This window comes from Panulirus ornatus, chromosome 19 (assembly GCF_036320965.1).
Source record: "Panulirus ornatus isolate Po-2019 chromosome 19, ASM3632096v1, whole genome shotgun sequence".
In the NCBI taxonomy this organism is placed as follows: domain Eukaryota; kingdom Metazoa; phylum Arthropoda; class Malacostraca; order Decapoda; family Palinuridae; genus Panulirus; species Panulirus ornatus.
Window position 1 is genome coordinate 49,500,415 of NC_092242.1, and position 19,951 is coordinate 49,520,365.

The following is a 19,951-nucleotide window of genomic DNA, read 5'->3' on the forward strand; positions in this document are numbered from 1 at the left end:
GGAGTATAGATGTTAGCTTATGAGGCCATTTTGTTGTCTGATCCTGGCACTACCTCACTAATGCAGGAAATGGCTGCAAAGTGTAAGTAGATCGTTTTCCATAATTTGTTTGAATAGATTGCCTCATTTAGATGTTTTGGCTTCAAGATAGCCATAACTTTATTGTAATGTTGAAGAAATTTGAACTAGATTATTGACTAAAAGATATGAGAAGAATTCAGGTGTTTAGCAAAAAGAAGTATGATATGAATTTGGTTGAGGATATTGTGTTTCATATGACCTTTAATGTGCTATGTTTTGCAGAGAGATGCTGTCCTAGCTTAAGAAGTGAGAGAAAAATGTTTGACATTCATTTAAAGGAACAGAAATTGTCTCAAGCCTTTGTGGCCTTTGTAATTAAATCTTCGTTGTAGGTGTATTTTGGCCTGTTTTTATAACTCTTATCCATATAATTTGCTGAAATAATTACTGTGTGCAACTCTCAAATCTGTGAAGAATTCTCCCAGTCAGCAACAAGGTTTGGCATCATCATTAGTCACCTTATGATGTGGGATAGTACTTCACCTTAACTTCATACTCCAGGAGACCCTTCTCTTCTTATGAGGGTCCTGCAGTACCCGAGAGGCTGGCCACATCCACTGGTTGGGACCATAGGTTATAAAGTGTTGTGATATTGTGTGTGTGTCTGTGAGCAGAAAATGTAGGTCAAGTTGAGTAGTAAGTGCTCAGTCACTTGACTCATGGTAGTCATATCATGGGCATGAAGGGTCTTGGGATTTGTTGAAACAGTGTTTGTAGTTTTGTTGTGATGAGCTATGTCCAAAGCGTAAGCAGAAGAGTGTGATTTGTGTTTGTCTGGGGAATGTGGTTTCTGATGGGTGTATGTCTGGAGGGTTGGAGTATAAGATTGTGTAGGGAGGTTGATTGTTTAGGGTTTGGTGGATTATTCGGTGCATGTGTTTTATTTGTGTTATATTTCTTGGTAAAGGGGGATCTTTGAATATAGGTTAATGAAGTGTGAGGCAGGGGTATTTTATTTCTAATCAGGGGTTAATGATTGGTTATAGAGTGGTTGGGATGGGAGGAATCCAAGTGCTGTTGCTTAAAATTGAATGCCGAGCATGTTCTGAGTGTGCTGTTTTGTGTGGTATGCAGCTTTGTTATATTTGGTTTTGGTTGGATTGCAGGTTAGGCACAGTTTAAAGCAGAGCAGATGGATTGTTTGCATAGAATGTTGATGGATTAATTTTCTTGTCCAAATTTGATGCCAGTTGATGTTCTGAGGGCATTTAGTTTATGTGTTCATTTTGAGTTAATGTTATTGATGTAGGGAGTGAATGTTATGTGTGTGTTGTACTTGACTTTATAGTTTATATTTTATTTCTATCATTCACTTGTTCTTATAGCATTTCGAGAGTCCCACTTTCCAGTAAAATCATTTTTAATCTTTGCTGTAGTTCATGACTGAGTAATTTGTTTCATGTCTCCTGTGTCTTAGGATTTCTTATGTTTGTTGGATTTCTTATATCAATTCATTCTTTTCCTATAGTGACCACCTCAAGATTCACAAGAAGACGCATGACACCCAGAAACCGTATCAGTGTTCTGTATGTAACCGTGGGTACAACACTGCAGCAGCTTTAACCGCCCACATGCAGAATCACAAGGCGAAACTTACTGCACATGCTCTTAATCAGTTACTCAAGGATGCTCAAGCACCAGGAGAAACCCATGCTCTCACCCAGCTCCTGAGGGATACTGCAGGAGACACTAACTCTCAGGCTCTTAATCACTTTTTAAAGGATACGCAAAAAGTAAGCTTTAAGAAAATTGTACCCTATTTGTCATGCCACTTACAGTAGTATTTAATTGTACTTTATGCAAGAAAATTACAATAGAAAAAATTTTGAATTTGTCTTCATATGTACATGGCTTAGTTACTTTGCCAGAAGCATTAAATAAAAAAAAACTTAAAGAAAAATCAATAATATTTGTTTACTCATGCTGCCTCTCACTTATGCAGAGAATCCCTTGAAAACCATACTCTAGATAGTTACAAAATATATTGCTCTATACTGCCACCTTTTCCCCAATACTTGATTCATTCATTTTATTCTGAGGATCTTTTTCTTTCTTTTGTTATTTGTTTACCTCATATGCATTGACTTGGTCACGCTATAACACTCAGAATCTATTAAAACTGCTCTCACTCAGAGTGAATCACATTTTTACTTCCTTTTTCTTTGTCCCTGTTTGGAGTCTTGTACTCACACCCACCTTGAAAGGAATTGGTCATATTCCCTTCCCTTACCAGATGGAGACAAACATTGTGTTTTAACAGTCATGATTCCTAGTGGTTACTGTAAGCCTTATAGCTTGGATAAAAGATTTTGTGAGGCAGCTATATACAGAACATCAAGAATATCATTCGTTAGAATCTTTCATACATGATTTTCAGCCTCTTTTTGGGAGTTGCAATACTGATTATATTATTCATTCTTTAGGAGTTTTTGGGATCGGTCTAGGAATTGCAGTATTACAAATTTCATTCCTACAAAATATGTATGCCTTTTTACACTTCATCTGACTGATGTAGATGGGAATGTGGTTGATATCACACTTTTATCCTCATACCCCAGGATCCCTATTCTTTGGGGCTAAAAGGCTTAGGAAGCTGGCCATGTCCATTGGGTAGGATCACAAACCAAGAAATGTAGATATGTTGAGTGCATTTCTTTGTGGGGTAAGCACGATGAAATTGAAGTTAATGATAGTTAGAGGTAGTCATTATTTACAGTCATATGCATGGACAATTTTAAGGCGGGGAAGACTGGGCAGTTGCTCGGGGCCTTCACAATTTTTTTTAAAATTATGAGTTAGAGAAATGTTAAAGGGACAGGGCATCAAGTACTGTAGTACCTGACTTAATCCTTAATACAACAGCTAATACCATTTCATGTTCTTTAGGAAACAGCAGACAACATCAACTTTCTTTAGATATCCAGTTGACCTTTTTACCATTAATAGCCTATATAAGTGTTTTCCATTGCTAAAGAGATGTGAGAGAAATCTCAGCTGTTCTTAGTATCCCTACAACCACCCCACTTCTGAAAGTCATGTAGCTGCAGGCTGTTGGGTAGGGATGTCACATCAGCATACAGGAAATAGTTAGTTCCATCATTTTTCATATCCCACAATATCCTGAGACCCAGGTAAGGAATTCAATATTTGATGAACAATACCATAGCAGTCCCTTAGAGTTAAACAAAGGACTAGGCAGATTTTCTCAGTAGCTACAGAGATCTCACAAGGGAAGGAGGCTTTCAAGTGAATTCTCACCTTAGGAGTGGCACCTCTAGTAGATTTCTCTGCCACTAGAAACAATGCGCTACTTCCAACTAATGTTTCTCCAGTTTTACATGTACGGGCATTGGCAACAGATGCTCTTTTCTTGGTCTGGAATCACTGAATCCAAATTATTGTCTTTCCTCAAGTTCATCATTTGGGCCAGTTTCAAAATAACTGATTAGTTTTCAGGGTTTAGTGACAATGATAGCCATTATTTTTCAGGGTTTAGTGACAATGATAGCCCCCATTTTGGACAGACAACCCTGATGCCAAAGACTCTCAGCTTTGCCATACATCTCAGATGATTCCTATGGTTCTTCTAGACCACCTTAGTCATTTGGTAGGACCCTTGCTTCAAAGTCCTAGGTTCTTTCAGTACCTCTACAGACAGAGGATTAGAGAAATCGTAACAGATGACTTTTTACCAAACGTTCACCTTTACCTGAAAGCATTACTAGCTGGTCTGAAATTCATTTCATACCATCCTTTAAAATTCTGATGCCTCTGAAGGTGTAGGACCTTTCTGTTTATAGACTTCCTCTCAAACCTGTTTTACAACAGATACAATTCAAGCACTATTATTACCTCTTACAAGGGGTTTTAGCATTACTTTGACAGATCCTATCCAGGGTAGACTAATCCAGTCATTTGTTTTGAGAAGACTAGGAGCCTTTCCACTTCAGCCCAAATGGAAACTTTCAAATATCTTAAACCTCTTTCAGTCAAATACCTTTTTCTGGCAGTTTATTTCGTCGTCTTCTTATAAAGACTCTTTCCTTTATGGCTTTAGGCTCCAGAGGAAGATTTAGTGAACTGCACAATGTCCAGGCTGTGGAATCTTGTTTTTGATGATAAACTGTTATGGGTCTAGATTATCTCCAACCCATTTGTTTGGATAAGCAAGAAACCATAAAATTTAGAAATAGTCCTATTATCATCTTTTCTAGAAAGATTTTTTCAAGAGAATATCATGCTATATCCCCAGTTAAATCACTTCAAGGTCTTGGATTTCATCATTTGTGCACCCTTAAACCTCAAAGCCCAACTTGTCAAGAAATAATTCTACATGGGCTTTACACCAAAGCACATGATGTAATGAAGGTGTCCTCTTTAGCCTTCCTCAACCAAGAAGAGGGGTCTTTGGCACTCTTTTTTCACCTTTATGAAACGGAACTATGGTTTAAACATTGTGAATCTACCAGTGTTTCCCAAGGAATATTTCTTTGCTTGCAAGACATTACCACTGAGACAAAAGGTTTACCAGCTTTTAAAACTTATCTTTCTTGTTTATGTAGTATTTTCATTAACCTCTTGCTTCTTGTTTACAGGAACAACTATTAAGTCCAAGGGGATTAGAGCTAGGAGCAAGATCCTCACCTGGAGACCTAACAGTTTCTCCAGTTGGGGAGCCATCACCAACACTCTCCCCTGTAACTACTGTTCGGTGCCCCATCTGTCATGCACATTGTAGAAACCAAGCCCACCTACAGGTTGGTACCCTCTCATCTCTGTTGTCTCTATTTAGATAGTATTCCTCTTGAATATGATATTATGTTAGTGAAAATATAATTTTATTGAAATTACAATTGCTTTTTTGTCTTTTGTTCATGCAAGCATGACTACCTTTTACATGCATAACCTGTCTGCCCTGTAATATGTGACAAGATACAGCATACACTTTCAGTAGATTTACAAAAAGAAAATTGGGATTTTAATCATTGACTACAAAAGCAGAAAAACCTACCACATTGAGGACTGCGCATTCAGACATGCTTAAGCAGTTGTTCTACACCCTCCATCAGTGTTGTTTTATACCTGTAGGTCATATTGACTGGGAATTCTTGGATTCTCATGGGTGAAAAGTACAATGGAAATGAAAGTTTTTAGATGTTAAGGAGCACTTCCTTTTACAATATATGTCGCTCAGCATACTGAAGCTGAAGGAACATGTTAACTAACAATACAGGAGACTTATGTGAGGAAGTACCAGGAGAGACTGAGTGCAGAAAGGAAAAAGGTGAGAGCAAAGGACATAAGGGCTGTGAGGGAGGAATGGGATGTATTTAGGGAAGCAGTGATGGCTTGTGCAAAAGATGTTTGTGGCATGAGAAGCATGGGAGATGGGCAGATTAGAAAGGGTAGTGGGTGGTGGGATGAAGTAAGAATATTAGTGAAAGAAAAGAGAAAGGCATTTGGACGATTTTTGCAGAGAAATAGTGCAAATGACTGGGATATGTATAAAAGAAAGAGGCAAGAGGTCAAGAGAAAGGTGCAAGAGGTAAAAAAGAGGGCAAATGAGAGTTGGAGTGTGAGAGTATCGTTAAATTTTTGGGAGAATAAAAAGATGTCTTGGAAGGAGGTAAATAAAGCATGTAAGACAAGAGAACAAATGAGAACATAGGTGGAAGGGGGCTCATGGGGAGGTAATAACAGGTACTGGTGATGTGAGAAGGAAATTGAATTAGTATTTTGAGGGTTTGTTGAATGTGTGAGATGATAGAGTGGTAGATATAAGGTGCTCTGGTCGAGGTGGTGTGCGAAGTGAGAGGGTCAGGGAGAATAGTTTGGTAAACAGAGAAGAGGTAGTGAAAACTTTGCAGATGATGAAAGCCGGCAAGGCGGTGGGTTTGGATGGTATTGCAGTGGAATTTATTGAAAAAGGGGCTGACTGTGTTCTTGACTGGTTAATAAGTATATTCAATGTATGTATGGCTGATGGTGAAGTGCCTGAGGATTGGCGGAATTCATGCATAGTGCCATTGTACAAAGGCATTGGGGATAAAGGTGTGTTCAAATGACAGAGGTATAAGTTTGTTGAGTATTCCTCGGAAATTATATGGGAGGGTATTGATTGAGAGGGTGAAGGCATGTACAGAGCATCAAATTGGGGAAGAGCAGTGTGGTTTCAGAAGTGGTAGAGGATGTGTGGATCAGGTGTTTGCTTTGGAGAATGTATGTGAGAAATACAAATGGACTTGTATGCAGCAATTATGGATCTGGAAAAGGCATATGATAGAGTTGATAGAGATGCTCTGTGGAAGGCATTAAGAGTATATGGTGTGGGAGGCAAGTTGCAAGAAGCAGTGAAAAGTTTTTATCAAGGATGTAAGGCATGTGTATGAGTAGGAAGAAAGTGATTGGTTCCCAGTGAATGTCGGTTTGCAGCAGGGATGCATGATACCTCTGTGGTTGTTTAATTTGTTTATGGATGGGGTTGTTAGGGAGGTGAATGCTAGAGTTTTGGATAGAGGGGCAAGTATGCAGTCTGTTCTGGATGAGAGGGCCTGGGAAGTGAGTCAGTTGTTGTTCGCAGATGATACAGTGCTGGTGGCTGATTTAGGTGAGAAACTGCAGAAGCTGGTGATTGATTTTGGTAGTGTGTGAAAGAAGAAAGCTGAGAATAAATGTGAATAAGAGCAAGGTTATTAGGTACAGTAGGGTTGAGGGACAAGTCAATTGGGAGGTAAGTTTGAATAGAGAAAAACTGGAGGAAGTGAAATGCTTTAGATATCTGAGGATGGATTTAGCAGCGGATGGAACAATGGAAGCGGAAGTGAGTCACAGGGTGGGGAGGGGGTGAAGGTTCTGGGAGCGCTGAAGAATGTGTGAAAGGTGAGAACATTGTCTCGGAAAGCAACAATGGGTATGTTTGAAGGAATAGTGGTTCCAACAATGTTATGTGGTTGTGCGGAGTAGGGTGGATGTGTTGGAAATGAGATGTTTGAGGACAGTATGTAGTGTGAGGTGGTTTGATCGAGTAAGTAATGAAAGGGTTTGAGATGTGTGGTAATAAAAAGTGTGTGGTTGAGAGAGCAGAAGAAATGGTTTGGTCACATAGAGAGAATGAGTGAGGAAAGATTGACAAAGAGGATATATGTGTCAGAGGTGGAGGGAGTGAGGAGAAGTGGGAGACCAAATTGGAGGTGGAAGGATGGAGTGAGAAAGATGTTGAGCGATTGGGGCCTGAACATGCAGAAGGGTGAAAGGCGTGCAAGGAATAGAGTGAATTGGAACGATGTGGTATACCGGGGTTGACGTGCTGTCAATGGATTGAACCAGGGCATGTAAAGCATCTGGGGTAAACTATGGAAAGTTTTGTGGGGCCAGGATGTGGAAAGGAAGCTGTGGTTTTGGTGCATGATACATGACAGCTAGAGACTGAGTGTGAACGATTGTGGCCCTTGTTGTCTTTTCCTGGTGCTGCCTCGCACACATAAGGGGGGGAGGGAGTTGTCATTTCATGTGCAGTGGGGTGGCGATGGGAATGAATAAAGGCAGCAAGTATGAACTATGTACATGTGTCTATATGTATATGTCTGTGTATGTTATCCCTGGGGATAGGGGAGAAAGAATACTTCCCACATATTCCCTGTGTGTCGTAGAAGGCAACTAAAAGAGGAGGGAGCAGGTGGCTGGAAATCTTCCCCTCTCGTTTTTTTTTAACTTTCCAAAAGAAGGAACAGAGAAGAGGGGGGCCAGGTGAGGATGTTCCCTCAAAGGCCCAGTCCTCTGTTCTTAACGCTACCTCGCTAACACGGGAAATGGCGAATAATATGTAAGAAAAGAAAGTCTGTGTATGTATATATATATATGTATACATTGAAATGTATAGGTATGTTTATGTGCATGTGTGGACATGTATGTATATACATGTGTATGTGGGCGGGTTGGGCCGTTCTTTCGTCTATTTCCTTGCATTTCCTTGCTGGTCCAGGAGACAGCATATGATGAATTATATGATAAATGTCTATGTATGTGTATGTTTATGTTAATATGTATATATATGTATATGTGTGGATATGGGCGTTTATGTACATATATGTGTACAGGAGTGGATGGGCCATTCTGTGTCTGTTTCCTGGTGCTACCTTGCTGATGTAGGAAACAGTGATTAAGTATAATGATAAAATAATAAACATTGTGAAAACAATCAAAAACTCATCATTAGTGATGGCTAAGACAGTTGTAGAAGAATTGCACACTTGTACACATTCTACCAACTGACAAACAAACAAGCATGTTTATAGGCCTAAGATCATCCATATTACATGTGTACACTACCAGGAGTATAAAACATACCTAAACAACTGTGAAACTATACTAAAACAAACTAAAATCATCATACTATTTGGAAGGTCAAAGGTCATGATGGAGGAAAGTTAGACTTTTATAAAAAAAAAGATTTCCAGGCATCCTGCATGCTTTTTAAAGACAGCTGCAATTGTGCACTTTCATCATGTTACTGTTACTCTCACCACTTTATATATGATATGTCAAGCTATCACATATCTAATACATCTTTTTGTCATGAGCTTTAAGTACATTATAAAATGTGAATGAGTATGAAATATGGTGAATATATGTAGCAAATTATGACTGAGGTAGTGAGGAAAGATTGACAAAGAGGATATATGTGTCAGAGGTGGAGGGAGCGAGGAGAAGTGGGAGACCAAATTGGAGGTGGAAAGTATATTACATTTATATATATTTATATCTATATTTATATAAATTTATTTATCTTAGGAAAGATGGAGTGAAAAAGATTTTGAGTGATCAGGGCCTGAGCATACAGGAGAGTGAAAGGCGTGCAAGGAATAGAGTGAATTGGAACAATGTGGTATACTGGGGTCAACATGCTGTCACTGGATTGAACCAGGGCACGTGAAGCGTCTGGGGTAAACCATGGAAAGTTTTGTGGGGCCTGGATGTGGAAAGGGAGCTGCAGTTTTGGTGCATTATAGATGACAGCTAGAGACTGAGTGTGAACGAATGTGACCTTTGTTATCTTTTCGTAGCACTGCTGTGTGCGCACGCGCAGGGGGAGGGGGGTGCCATTTCGTGTGTGGCAGGGTAACGATGGGAATGGATAAAGGCAGCAAGTATGAATATGTACATGTGTATATATGTATATGTCTGTGTATGTATATGTATGTATACATTGAAATGTATAGGTATGTATATGTACATGTGTGGGCGTTTTATGTATGTATATGTGTATGTGGGTGGGTTGGGCCATTCTTCGTCTGTTTCCTTGTGCTACCTTGCAAATGCGGGAGACAGTGACAGAGTGTAATGAAAAAAATAATAATAGTTTTGTTTTGTTGTATAAATGTCATTGCCCCACTGGCATGCTTTCAATCCTTAAAGGAATATCTCACTACACTGCAAGTGTGGCACAGATGAACCTTACAACAGTCGCAATTAGGATTTTCTTGTCAGCATTTGAAGTATTTCATTCTTCCTTTATGAACTAGAGACATGTACAGTTGCCGGATATCACCCCAAGTCTAACTAGTATGCAGAAATATCAAGTCTCAGTTACCCAGAGATAATTGTAGTGGAAAGATACTCTACACATTTCCACCCACCTAGCTACATAAGCAAACAAGATTACACTTGGGGTACAAGATGAAAACGGGTATAATATTCATCCATTATCTATGGGGGTAGGGGAGAGAGAATACTTACCGTGTATTCCCTGTATGTTATAGAAGGCACCTGAGATGGTGGGAGAAGGGTACTGGAAACACTTTTTTTCAGTTTGTCTCTAAAAGATGGAACAAAAGGAGCCAAGCTGAACATTCTTAGCCCCCTCAAAGCTCAGGCTTGATGTCAGCAGGTGTTTGGATGTAGCCAAGATGAGATGAAGAGATAGGCCATATGTTTGAGGAAAGGAACTTGGATTTCTAGCTCAAAGGAAAAATGGAAGAATGGTTTAGAAATGTCTAAAGGGTAAAGTCAGAGGTTAGTGTGAGAGTGAGAGCTAAGGAAGAAGTAACAGTTCTGCTGAAGGAGTTGTGGGAATGTGTGGAAGAGTGTAAGGAATGAGCTCCAGGCTGATGAGGGTAAAAGTGATGATGGATCATGAGAAGTAGGCGAGTGTTTTGGGAGTAGCCTATTAGTGTAACAGTAGTTTTGATGCACGGAATCAAGTATTAGTGATGGGTGTTTTAATTTCAAAAGTTATTAAAGTGGCAGTTAAGATATAATTGTGGGCATTGGGTGTTCAGTGATGTGATTGGAAATTATATACAGCTCATAGAGTATTTCTTTTATCTTTCACACTTGTTTGCCGTTTCATACATTAGCATGGTAGCAAACGAAAAAAAAAAAGCCTGATTTGCTCACATCCATTCTCTAAATGTCATATAATGCACCAAAACCACAGCCCCCTGTCCACAACCAGGCCCCATATATCTCTGTGGTTTTCCCCGGCTGCTTCATATGCCCTGGTACAGTCCGTTACCAGATTATCTTCTCATGTATATTACATTGCTTCAAGTCACTCTATCACATACACATGTTTCACTCTCCTTCATATTTAGGCCCTTACCACTCAAAATATTTTTCATTCCATCCTTCCATATCCAGGTTGGTCTTCTTGTTCCCTTCACTTACATATATCCTCTTTGTCAACCTTTCCTCACTCAGTCTCTCTGCATGACCAGACCATTTCAGCATAACCTCTTCAGCTGTCTTAGCTATATATTTCTTACTGTCACTCCTCTCTCTTGCCCCTTTTATTACTTACTTGCTCACTTGAACCACCTCGCACAACATGCTGTCCTTTTACATATGATTTCCAACACATCCACCCTTGTCTGCACATTCTCATCTATAGCCCATGTCTGGCATCCATACAGAAACCCTGGGACTAATATGCTTCCAAATATACCCATTTTCACCCTCCCAGACAATGATATCTCTCTCCACACATTATTCAATGCTCAAAAAACCTTCCCTGCCTCAGCCACCACTTCTGCTGTCATGTCCACTCCCAGTTATCTAAACTGCTCCACACCTCTCCCAGATTTTTTCCAACTAAACCTTTATCTCTGCCCTGTTAAACTTGCCTTTTGTTCACACTTACTCTCAACTTCCTCCTCTCACACACAATTTCAGACTGACACTCTAACTTTTGCAGATTCTTATTTGAGTCTACCACCAGTGCTATGTCATCAGCAAACAACAGCTGACTCATTCCCAGGCCTTCTCACCTTCCTCAGATTGCATACTCACCCCTTTTTTCAAGATCCTTGCATTTAATTCCCTCAGCACCCAATCTATGAATAAATTAAAGAGCTGTGGTGACATCGCTCACCCCTACCGCAGACCCATCTTCACCTGGAACCACTCACCCTCCTCTCAACCTACTGGCACACATGCCTTACACATTAAAAACCAATCACTGCTTCTAATAGCCTTCCTCTCACATTATATATTTATAACACATTCCACAAGGCATCTCTGTCAACCCTGTCATGTGCTTTCTCCAGATCCATGAATGCCACATACAGATCTTCCTATTTCTCTAATTATTTCTTACACACACTCTTCAAAGTAAACACATTATCCACACACTCCTGAAACCAAATTGTCCCTCCCTAATCTGAGGTTCTGTACATGCCTTCACCCCATCACTCTTCCACTTAATAAACCTATAATACATCTGTAGTTTGAACACCCTTCTATGTCTCCCTTGCCTTAATACAGTGGCACTGAACATCATTTTCAATCCTCAAATACCTCATTATGATCATACATACATTAAGCATATGGAGTTAAGTGCTGAAAAAGGACTGGTGATTGGGAATAGCTTGTTTAAAAAGATGTTAGTTGGGCTTTATTAGATAATATACTAATTGATAGTTGTCTAAAAAAGGGCACCTTGTGGGATGTCTGATCATTACCTGTTGGAGGTGGGGGTGAAGAATCATAGAGGGTTTCGGAAAAGAGTATATTACGTGGGTGAAAACAGGGTAATGGAAGTAAGTGAACTTGGAAAAGAGTCGTGTGAAGAAATACCACAAGAGATTGAGTATAAATGGCATATAGCGAGTGGATATGAGGCTAGGGGAATGAATGAGCAATTGGAGGTGTTTGAGGGCTGGCATGTCCAAGAGAACTGTGTGGTATGTGGAAGGTGGGAAGCGAAAAATGAGGGTGGGATGACAGTTACCAGTGAAAGGGAAAAGAGAGATGTATATGCATTACTTATTGCAAAGGAATGCAAGTGAGTGGGAGATGTACAAAAAATAAAGAGGCAGAAGTTGCAGGACTTGATATAGAGGGCAAATGAGAGTTAAGGTGAGAGATTATCAAGAAACCTTAGGGAAAATAAGAAAATGTTTGAAAGGAGGTTAATAGTGTGATAAGAACATTGTTGAAGGGGTCAATCAGGGAAATAGTAAGAGGCAGTGGAGTGAAATTTTGAGAGATTGTTAAATGTGTGTGATGATAAGGTGGCAGATGCAGGGTGTTTGGTTGGAGATCTATTAAATGAGTGTGATGATAAGGTGGCAGATGTAGGGTGTTTGGTCGGAAGAGTATGCAAAGTGTGTCATAGCAAATTGTTTGGTGAAAATAGAAGTGGTGAAAGTCTTGTATAAGATGAAATTTGTCAAGGTGGTTTAAGTGGATAGTATTGCAATTTATTAAGAGAAGAGGTGACTGTGTTCTTGATAATTTAGTTTGTATTTCTAATGAATGTATGGATCATGGTGAGGTGCCTGAGGATTTTCAGAATGCTTGTTTAGTGCCATTGTATATTGAATGTACCTGGTAAATTGTATGGAAGAATGGTGATTGAGGGCAGTGGCATGCACAGAACATCAGATTGGGGAAGAACAATATGGTTTCAGGAGTGGTAGAGGATGCATGGGTCTGGTGTTTGGTTTGAAAAATATGTGTCAGAAGGATTGTAGGTGGCATTTATAGATCTAGAGAAAGCATATGACAGTGTTGATAGAGATGCTGTGTGGAAGTTGTTACTAATGTATGGATGGAAGGAAAGCCATTAGAGGCAGTGATGAGTTTTAATCAAAAGAGTAAGTAATGTCCAATAGGCAGAGAGGAAGGTGGGTGGTTCAAGGTGGCAAGGGTGCATATTGTCACTGTGGCTGTTTAATCTGTTTATGGATAGGGTGGTGAAGGAGGTGAATGCAGGGGTCTTCAAGAAAGAAGCAGGTATGCAGTTCTTGTTTGCTGATATGCTGCTGGTGGCATATTTGAGAGAGAAACTGCAAAAGCTGGTGTTTGAGTTTGGGAGTGTGTGAGAGAGAGTTTAGAGTAAATGTCTAGCAATGAAAAGAGACAGGTTATTTAGAGTATGAATTTGAATTGAGGGAACTTTGAGGAAGTGGAGTGTTGTAGATATCAGGGAGTGAATATGGGAATAGATGAAACTTTGAGAGCTGAAGTGAGCCATAGGGTGGATGAGGGGGCAAATGTCTTGGATGCCATGAGGAATGTGTGGAAAGAGTGGTCACAATCTTTAAGGATAAAGATTAGTGTGTTTAGTGGTATAGTATTCCCACTGGTACTGAACAGATTTGAGGCATGGGCTCTAAACAAAAATGTGGAGGGTTGGGTGAATTTGTTGGAAATCAAATGTTTTAGGACAATCATTGGTGTGAGGAAGGTTGATCGAATTGGAAATGATAGGAGGTGTTGTAGTTAGAGGAGTATGATGGTATGAGACAGCTGAAGAGGACTTGCTGGATGGTTTGGACAGTAGAGGATGAGTGAGGAAAGGATCACTAAAAGAGTGTACATGTCAGCAGTGGAAGGAACTAGGAAAAGAGGGAAATCGAGGAAGAGGTTGAAAAATGGAGTGAAAGTTGCCTTGAAGGCTCAAGTCCGAACATGCAGGAGGGTGCAAGGTATGCAAGGGATGGACCAGTTGGAGTAATGTGGTCATCAGTGGGCTGAATCAGGGCATATGATGGAATATGTGGAATGTATAGAAAGGTCTGTTGGGCCTGCTTATAGATAGGGCTCTGGTTTCAGTGCATTATACACGACGGCTAGAGAATGTATGTGAGCAAATGAAGCTGTTTCTTCATCTGCTTCTGGCATTACCCCCCTAACATGGGAAATAGTGAACATGTATGAAGAGAAAGAGTAGATGAGTCAATCTCAAAGCACAGTAAGTTAAGTTAGAGGGATTATCACATGCTGGAGTTGCTGAGGATGCACTCAAACTAAATAGCAGTAGATCATGAAGATTTAAAGGCTTTAATGGCATGCCAGCATTTAAACATCTATTTGTTGCTATGTTTAAAGGATGTAAAATACTTATTTTGAACTGTATTGAAATGCTGCTAAATTTCTTCTTTTTGTAGAAATATTCCATGAAAGTAGTATACCAAATGGAAGTCAGCCTTTGAAAGCTGTCCTGCACAGAAATGACAAAGATGTTTTAGTATGTTTATCATAAATTTGCCATCTACTTGATGAGGATTATGTGGAGAAATGTTTATACATCAAATTTCAAAAACACTGACTGAAATATGACCAAGTAATGGCAAAAAAAGTGTAATTTTTTGATGACCTTTGGTTTGTAAAGCATAGCCAAAAATTGTAATATCTCAAATTTGTTATACCTATGGTGCCAAATATGACTGCTAACTGAGTTATGGCTAGGAAATGGACACCAAGATAATAGTGCCTTTTTAATGACCTCTAACCCGTATAGAATACAAGAGTAGAAATGGCTCAAAACAAACTTACTCTGTGCTTTGTATGGGATTTGTTGAAAGGTATTTTTTTACAGTGTTTGCTCAAAGATTAATAAAATTCCAAGGACCGTTATCCTAAAATACACATTTTTGAGTTGTTTATAATATTTGACTTGACAAAATCCCTCATAACACAAAGTTATCAAAAAATAATGAAAAAGGTACAAGGGCATAATTTACCTAGGTACACAAGTTTCATGTCAGTCAGCCCCAGAATAAAAGGAACATATAAAACCATGACTGTTGGAAAGGAGAAGGAAGAAATTGAGCAAAAGCAGTAACAAAATGATGTAGAGGATGAATGTCAGTACATTACAGAAAAAAACAAGCAAAACACAGTACTGTATAGAAAAGGACTTTGGCAGATTGAAGTTAAAGAAGCAATACTGAAGAAAAAATCTTTTAGAATGTATATGAAGACAATAAGGCAGTAAAATAAAGAGAATTAGCAAAGCAGGTAGACTATATAGCAACAGCAGTAAAGCTGAAACCAAGAATGAGAGGTTTGTTACATTCAATGAAATGAATGTATAGGTTGACGAAAAGCATCAGATGGGTAAAATATCCACCAACAAGTATGGTAAATATATGTCATAGGTGGCAACCAATGACCAGGTATGTTCTACTGCCTGGGTATCGAAAGGGTTTATGATAGCAACACAATAAGGCAGAACTGCAGTTTTGTTTATATTCCCCCATTAGCTTGGATGGCTTTTTTTGTCTCTCTCTTACTTTGCATCACTTACACATGGGTTTTTGCTATTCAGTCCATAAACTCACATTTCTGTATCTCATACATAACATTTACTCCTTACTCCATACCTCTGATTTACATTATAAAGGATATTGGCAGTGCACCAATCTCATGATTCTTTGATGCCAATCTAGAACAGTACCACTAATCAAGGAGGGATGGATGGTTACTAGAGACCCCTTGACCACCCTTGAAGTTACTGGGAACCATTTCATTTCATCAGGCTTTGCTCCTAGACCTGGTTCTTTCTCCATCCATTTCTGTAATATTCAGTCACAAATCCTACTTCCCTGTGTAGAATAACATCTCTACTTCATCTCTTGATCAACTTTCTGAAAAGTAACTGTCCAAGGCTGCTTCTCTGCATTGTCAACTCTCCAGTTATAATCCCTACTATATGTTGGTGTTCATGCCTCCTGTAATACAAAAACATCTCGCTTCATGGTTTTTGAGTCTTGCAGCTCTGAAGTCACCTGGCTCAAAATTTTTTTACCCTGTATAATTTTCTATTTATACTACTCCATTTCTCATGTAGTCAGGTTTTGCCATCAAAAACATTGCTGAAGAGCCTAACTTGCTCATAACCATTCTATAGCTATCATATATAATGCCTCAAAATCAGAGCACCTTATCCACAGCCAAGCTCCACTGACCTTTTTATGGTTTACTATGACCACTTTACATGCCCTGGTTCTTACCATTGGCAACGGGTCACCACTTTACTTCACATAGCTCCAGTTCACTCTGTCCTGTGCACATCTCATATCCTCCTTTCACTATATCCTTCCATCTCCAATTCCGTATCCCCTTTCCCTTGTTCTCTCCATCCAGAAATATATATACCCTCTTTAGTTAGCCTTTCCTTACACATCCTGTCCATATGTCCAAAACATTTCAGCACACTCACAAGCTTTCTCAATAATACTCTTCTTGTTACCACACCTCTCTTTTACCCTATCATTTCTTCCTCAATCAACCCTCCTCACAGCACATATTGCCCTTATGCACTTCATTTCCAATACATCCACCCTCTTCCATACTTTTTGATGTAAGGCCCACATTTCACATCTTTGGAACACCATGGGGACTACTGTGCCATCAAACATACCTATCTTTACTCTCACAGATAGTTACCTCTCTTTCTACACACTTCTCATTGCACCCAGGACCTTACTTCATCTTTCATGGCTCTATCTGATGCCATGTCCACTCCTAGTTATCTAAAACATACCTTTCTTCCTTCAGGTTCTCTCCAGTTAGACTGAAACTCTAACCAACCTGTCTCTTTCTCCCACTAAATTTAATGACTTTGCTTTTGTTCACATTATCTTTTAATTTTCTCCTATCACACATTCGCCCATACTGATACCAGCTTCTTCATTTCTTCTTGAGTCATGTCCGAACAATTTCAGCACACCCTTTTCATCTGTCTCAACCATTATCTTCGTACTACATATTACATCTCTCTTTTACACTATTATTTCTTGCTTAATCAGCTGTCCTCACACTACATATTGTCCTCAGGCATTTCATTTTCAACAAATTACCTTCTTCCGTCCTTTTGATCTATTGCCCAAGCCTCACATCCCAAGCCCCCACCCATAGTAGACTTAAAACCAACTCCTCTCTCCAAGATCCATGCATTTTCCACCCTCATCACCCGATCAAAAAACATATCAAACAGCCATGGTGACATCAAATACCACTGCTGCAGACCCACTTTCACCTGGAACCCATTACCCTCCTCTCTTTCTATTCACACACATGTCTTACACTCTTAATAAAAACTCCACATTGCCTCTAGTATCTTCAGCCCACACCATATAGTCTTAAAACCTTCCAAGAAGCATCTCTATCATTCCTATCATACACTTTCTCCTCACCCATAGATGCCACATACAAATCCTTCTTTTTCTTTTTCTTTAGGTATAGTATTTCTCTCACAGATTCTTTAAAGCAGACACCTAATCTACACATTCTCTATTACTCCTTAAGGTGCATTATTCCTCCCCTCTCTGATGCTATGTGTTTCCTCAGAAACATATCAGGTATACTCAACAATCTTATACTTCCATAATTCAGACTTTTACATTCATCCCCCTTGCTTTGAGACCGTGGCATTATACAGACATTCCAGCCTCAGGCATCTCATCTTGAGTCATACATACATTGAGAATCCTAACTAGCCAGTCCACATCATTTGTCACCCCATTTCTTGAGAAATTCAAATGCAGTCCCATCCACTTTGCCACAATTCATTTTATGCAATGCTTTCACCAGCTCTTCTCTTTTTACCAAACCACTTCCACTTCCCATGACTTTCTCCCTTTGCATACCTCCACATCCCAGACATGAGACATTTGCCACCCTATCATTTAACACAGTCATTAGTCTTACTCATTCTACCTCCTCTTCAACTCTGTTCATTGCCATTCTCCCATCCACTCCTTCCACTGATAATCCCATTTGTTTTCTTGTTCTCTTCATCCTTCCAAAATATCTTTTCATTTATGTGTTGTGTACTGTTTCTCTAATTTCTCCAGCTATGTACAACTCTTGACTATTTGATTTCCTACCATGAAAAAGTTGCACTCCTCACATCCACATATTGAAATCCCATACGGATATCCTTGCCAACCACCAAGGATACACTCCTGGGAGACCCCATGGTTGGCAGGCTACAGAGCATTTGGGAAATGGGAGGTTAGAAGGAGTGACCCTTGAGAATCATACTTTGTCATAAAATCAATACCTAAGGGTTTAAAAAAAAAGGTCATTCTTCAAAAACAAAATGCTTATGCTACAGTAGTACAAAGAAGTGATGTACAATTCTGCAAGGTAATAGTATGATAGCATTATCTCACTGCTGTTGCTGCATCTCCATACATACACAAAGCAGCCAGCTAGCTATGCTGCACAAAAGAGTACCTTGACACTTGCATTAGGAACACTGCGTAGTTATGACACTACCTATCTCTACCTTGAAATGGTTGGCATTGGATTGTGTGGCAAGAAGCACTTGGCCATATGACACTTGCCCAGTAGATGCATATTGTTTTGGTGTTGCTATGGAAAACTGTAGCTGCTCAAAACTTTATGTGCTGCTTGGCAAAATGGTATAAAAAAAAATTCTAAAGTGTGTATACTCAAAGTAGTTCTTGGCAAAACCATGGTAGGCAAGGGGCCTCAACGTAGGAAATATCAGTGAACACCACAAGGATTGGTTGTGCTCTACTTGGAGTAATTCTATTGAAGTTTTGGCCCTTTCTTTGGGCATCTGTTATGGTTTAGAACAAATAATTAAACACCCATATCAAGATTCAGACTGTCATTCCCACTCTTCCAACACACCTCAGATTTTTACCTCTGAACCCTCCCTTTATGCATGTACTGTTTCTGCCTCCGTAGAATCCCTTGATGCCAATTCTATCTCTCACTAACAGTTGGGAGAGCTCAGCAGTCATCTCTGTGCAGCTTCTTTACCAACTTTTCTTGGGACAGTTACTGCTTCATTGGCCTGGAAGCTTCCATCTGTGTTGATCATAGAGCAGAGGTTATTTTGGCTAAAACAAAGTTCTACATCCCTTCCCCTCCCAGATCTTTCCCCTTTCAATCATGTTTTGATCACTTGTACTCTAATTCTTGGCACATTAGGGAGAGAGTTTACTGGGCCATATAAGTCTTCCCATTCCCTGAACATATGTCCATTTTCATTTATGACTGGAATCACTGCAAATCTGTTCTTCATAAGGTTGAGCACACTTTCATAAAAGAAAATATTGGTACTTAACAAAAACCATCTCTAATAACTATTGTAATTCAAATTTTCCTCAGATTTCAATAAACTCTCCAACTCTTGAAGCTACTCATTTTGGTATTTCTTACTCCTTTAATTCAACTTGGATGATTCTTCATGTAGTTCTCCTCTAAACTTTTGAGCTCGCCTGTGTTTTTCTTGTGCAGAGTCATCCAAGTACTTTCCCAGCTTCATCTGGACAAGTAATATGGTCCAAATAGCACACCTCACATCCTAATGGAGAGAGCCTCATAAACGTTTGACCTCTCCTGTACTTTTCTTGTGCAAGGTCATCTGAGTACTTTCCTAGCTTCATCTGGACAAGTAAAATGGTCCAAATAGCACACCTCAAAATCCTAATGGAGAGTCTCAAAGCTCGTTCCAGTCCTTATGTTTTTTTTTATTTTCATTTTTTTTTTCGGTCTCCCTCGTTTGCGAGGTAGCGCAAGGAAACAGACGAAAGAAATGGCCCAACCCACCCCCATACACATGTATGTACACACACGTCCACACGCGAATATACATACCTATACA

General features: G+C 39.5%; 1 protein-coding gene across 1 annotated transcript in view; it reads left to right on the forward strand.

Annotated features, from left to right (window-relative positions):
• L (zinc finger protein Lobe) overlaps window positions 1-19,951 on the forward strand; it is a 198,468-nt gene that overhangs the window by 168,509 nt on the left and 10,008 nt on the right. Inside the window, 2 exon segments of the mRNA XM_071673825.1 lie at window positions 1,550-1,814; window positions 4,677-4,838. Coding sequence (XP_071529926.1) covers window positions 1,550-1,814; window positions 4,677-4,838 — 427 coding nt within the window.